The 2,601-nt window shown below is 38.5% G+C and overlaps 1 protein-coding gene across 1 annotated transcript; it reads left to right on the forward strand.

The window, feature by feature from the left end:
* The first annotated feature begins 417 nt into the window (after positions 1–417).
* LOC112637162 lies at positions 418–840 on the forward strand. The gene has a single exon (XM_025406197.1). It carries the CDS (start codon positions 418–420, stop codon positions 838–840), a length of 423 nt encoding a protein of 140 aa, XP_025261982.1.
* Positions 841–2,601: the final 1,761 nt, after the last annotated feature.

A 2,601-nucleotide genomic window follows, 5' to 3' on the forward strand; every position in this document is an offset into this window, starting at 1 on the left:
GGCGTCTTATGCCCAATCTTCATGGTCCTATAGAAAAACGAAGACGTCTATACGCAAATGTATTAGCATCCGTAATTCTTTATGCGACCCCAGTGGGCCCATAAAGCAATTAAAAAGGGCAAAGTACACTCAGAATTAAAAGAGATGCATAGAATAGTAGCGCTGAGAGTTATAGCAGCATATCGGACAGTATCACATGATGCAGCGTCCATTCTGTCGAGGATTCCACCATACTATTTTACAGCAGAAGCAAGAAAACACGCGTATGAAAGGATACGCGATATGAAGTTAAATAAAGAATGGACTCGAATAGAGGAAAAGAAAATAATAGCAGAAGAAACAAATAAAGCTATATATAAACGGTAAGAATACTTACTTGGACAAAGCGCAGCGGGCGTAAGAACACGCGAGGCAATCATGCCTATATGGGACGAATGGCTCCATAGGAAACATGGTAATATGAGTTTCCACATGACCCAATTACTTACCGAACATGGTGTATTCTATTCATATTTGAATAGAATACAAAGAGTAAATAGCGACACATGCCCACACTGTAGGATGAACGTTCCAGATACAGCGGAACATACACTGAAAATATGTTCAGTGTGGGAGAGAGAAAGAGCAATTATGCTCGAGAAAATAAAAATGACTTCGGATGCTCTCTCTCTAAAAATGATGACAGCAGTCATGATCAACTCTCGTCAGGAGTGGTCCACGGTAATGACCTTTATTGAGAAGATTATGCTTGAAAAAGAACAATATGAACATCAAGTAGAAAGAAGAGAAGCTCATGAGAACTCAGATCTCACCGAGATAGATAGCGAATACTCGAATTAGAGTACTGGTTTTGAAACACATACACACACACACACACATACCCACACATACACACACACATACACATACACACACACTATTCCATCTATTCCTGGTGCAGTATTAACAGCGGTTCTTTTATGAGTGTAACGTGTAACTTCTTGTATGAATATATCCCAATCATCTTGCCAAACTATGTTCGTTTCTGTGAAGGCATCTTTGTCTATTTTGGATTTAGGGAATAGTTTAAGTAACGTTTCGTCCAATACTTTTCCCTCTAACATTTCCGTTAAGGTAGGGGCTGTCCTGCGCAAACGATTCATTACAATGCGATATGGGAGACCCCAAGGGTCTTCATCTATTGTACGTATGAGATCCTTCCAGGCAGATATCTTCGCTTTTCTTATAAGAACTCTCAACTCTTTCTTTTTTTGTTTTAAACTCTCTTTCTTTCTCTCTATCAGTATTGCTATCGTCTCTCTTTCTGCCTTTTTTCAATTTCCTTCTAAGACTTATACATTCTTTTCTCTTATCATTTATTTCGGAGGACCACCAATAGGTTGCTTTCCTTTTCCAAGCATTCTGCGGTTGCCTACGCATCGCAGCATCGCATGCTCTTTTCATTATTCCATCTATTTCAGTACTAGCTTGCTGAGGCGACTGTTCTGCCATGTCTATAGATAGAAATTGTGGACATTCCCATATGAATATCGAGTGGAAAAGATCAATGTCAAACTTTTTTGAAGACTAGGCTATTCTCTTAGTCTGATTTGTATTCCGAGCAGGATTACCTTGGGTTACTTCAAAGGTAATATATCTGTGATCAGAGAGAGAGATTTCGTCTTCCTCCACTCTCCATCTACTAACCTTGGATATCATGTCTGCCGAAGACCAGGTAGTGTCTACGATTGAACTTCCTTGTGTTCAAACGCATGTAGGTACTGAGCCTACATTAACTAGTCGAAGATCCAGCATATTAGCAAGTTCAATTAACTCCTTTCCTCTTCTATCTTCGATCTTAGAAGACCACATGTGAGATTTTGCATTAAAATCTCCACAAAGTATTATATTGCTTTTTTCCTTAAGAATAATCAAGCTAATTTCATTCAACATGTCCTGAAATTCCTTTAGACTCGCGTTGGGTGACGAGTAACATGAGATTAGGATAATATTCTTATATTTAGCCGCTATCGAGTGTTTCCCTTGTTTAACAAGGCAGCAAGGGATCCTCGTGACGCCCCTATTCCAATAAATAGCAGCCAAACCATTCTTACTAGTAAGCCAATAGTCTGAGTTTACAGTCGACCATGGTTCTTGTATGGCTGCAATCTCAATTTCCTTCTCCAAGGACCATTGCATAAGAAGGTCTTGTGCGCCTTGCGAATGGTTCAGGTTCGCTTGCATTATTCTAGTCATGCATCTAGTCATATCTGTATTTCTAGTCCTATTTTTTGTCATCTTTTTATTTTTATTCATTATGTACTATATCCATATTTTCATCCGTCCTGTTAGTGTTATTATTTTCTACTTTATTTTCAGCTGTTTTATTTATTTGTGCTCTCTTATTAGCATTATTATTCTTCTCTCTATTCTTAATACATGCTGCAGAGCCCATCCTGTGATTTGCGTCTTTTCTGTTTTCTTTACAGATTATACAATGTGCATCCTTGGAACACGCAGACACTAAATGTCTCTCAGATCCACATCTGTAACAACACTTGGTCCTATCAATGTTTGAAGTGCAATTATATTTCAAATGCCCGAATCTCCAACATTTGAAGC

Source organism: Camponotus floridanus, unplaced genomic scaffold, assembly GCF_003227725.1.
Source record: "Camponotus floridanus strain SB8 unplaced genomic scaffold, Cflo_v7.5 scaffold135, whole genome shotgun sequence".
In the NCBI taxonomy this organism is placed as follows: domain Eukaryota; kingdom Metazoa; phylum Arthropoda; class Insecta; order Hymenoptera; family Formicidae; genus Camponotus; species Camponotus floridanus.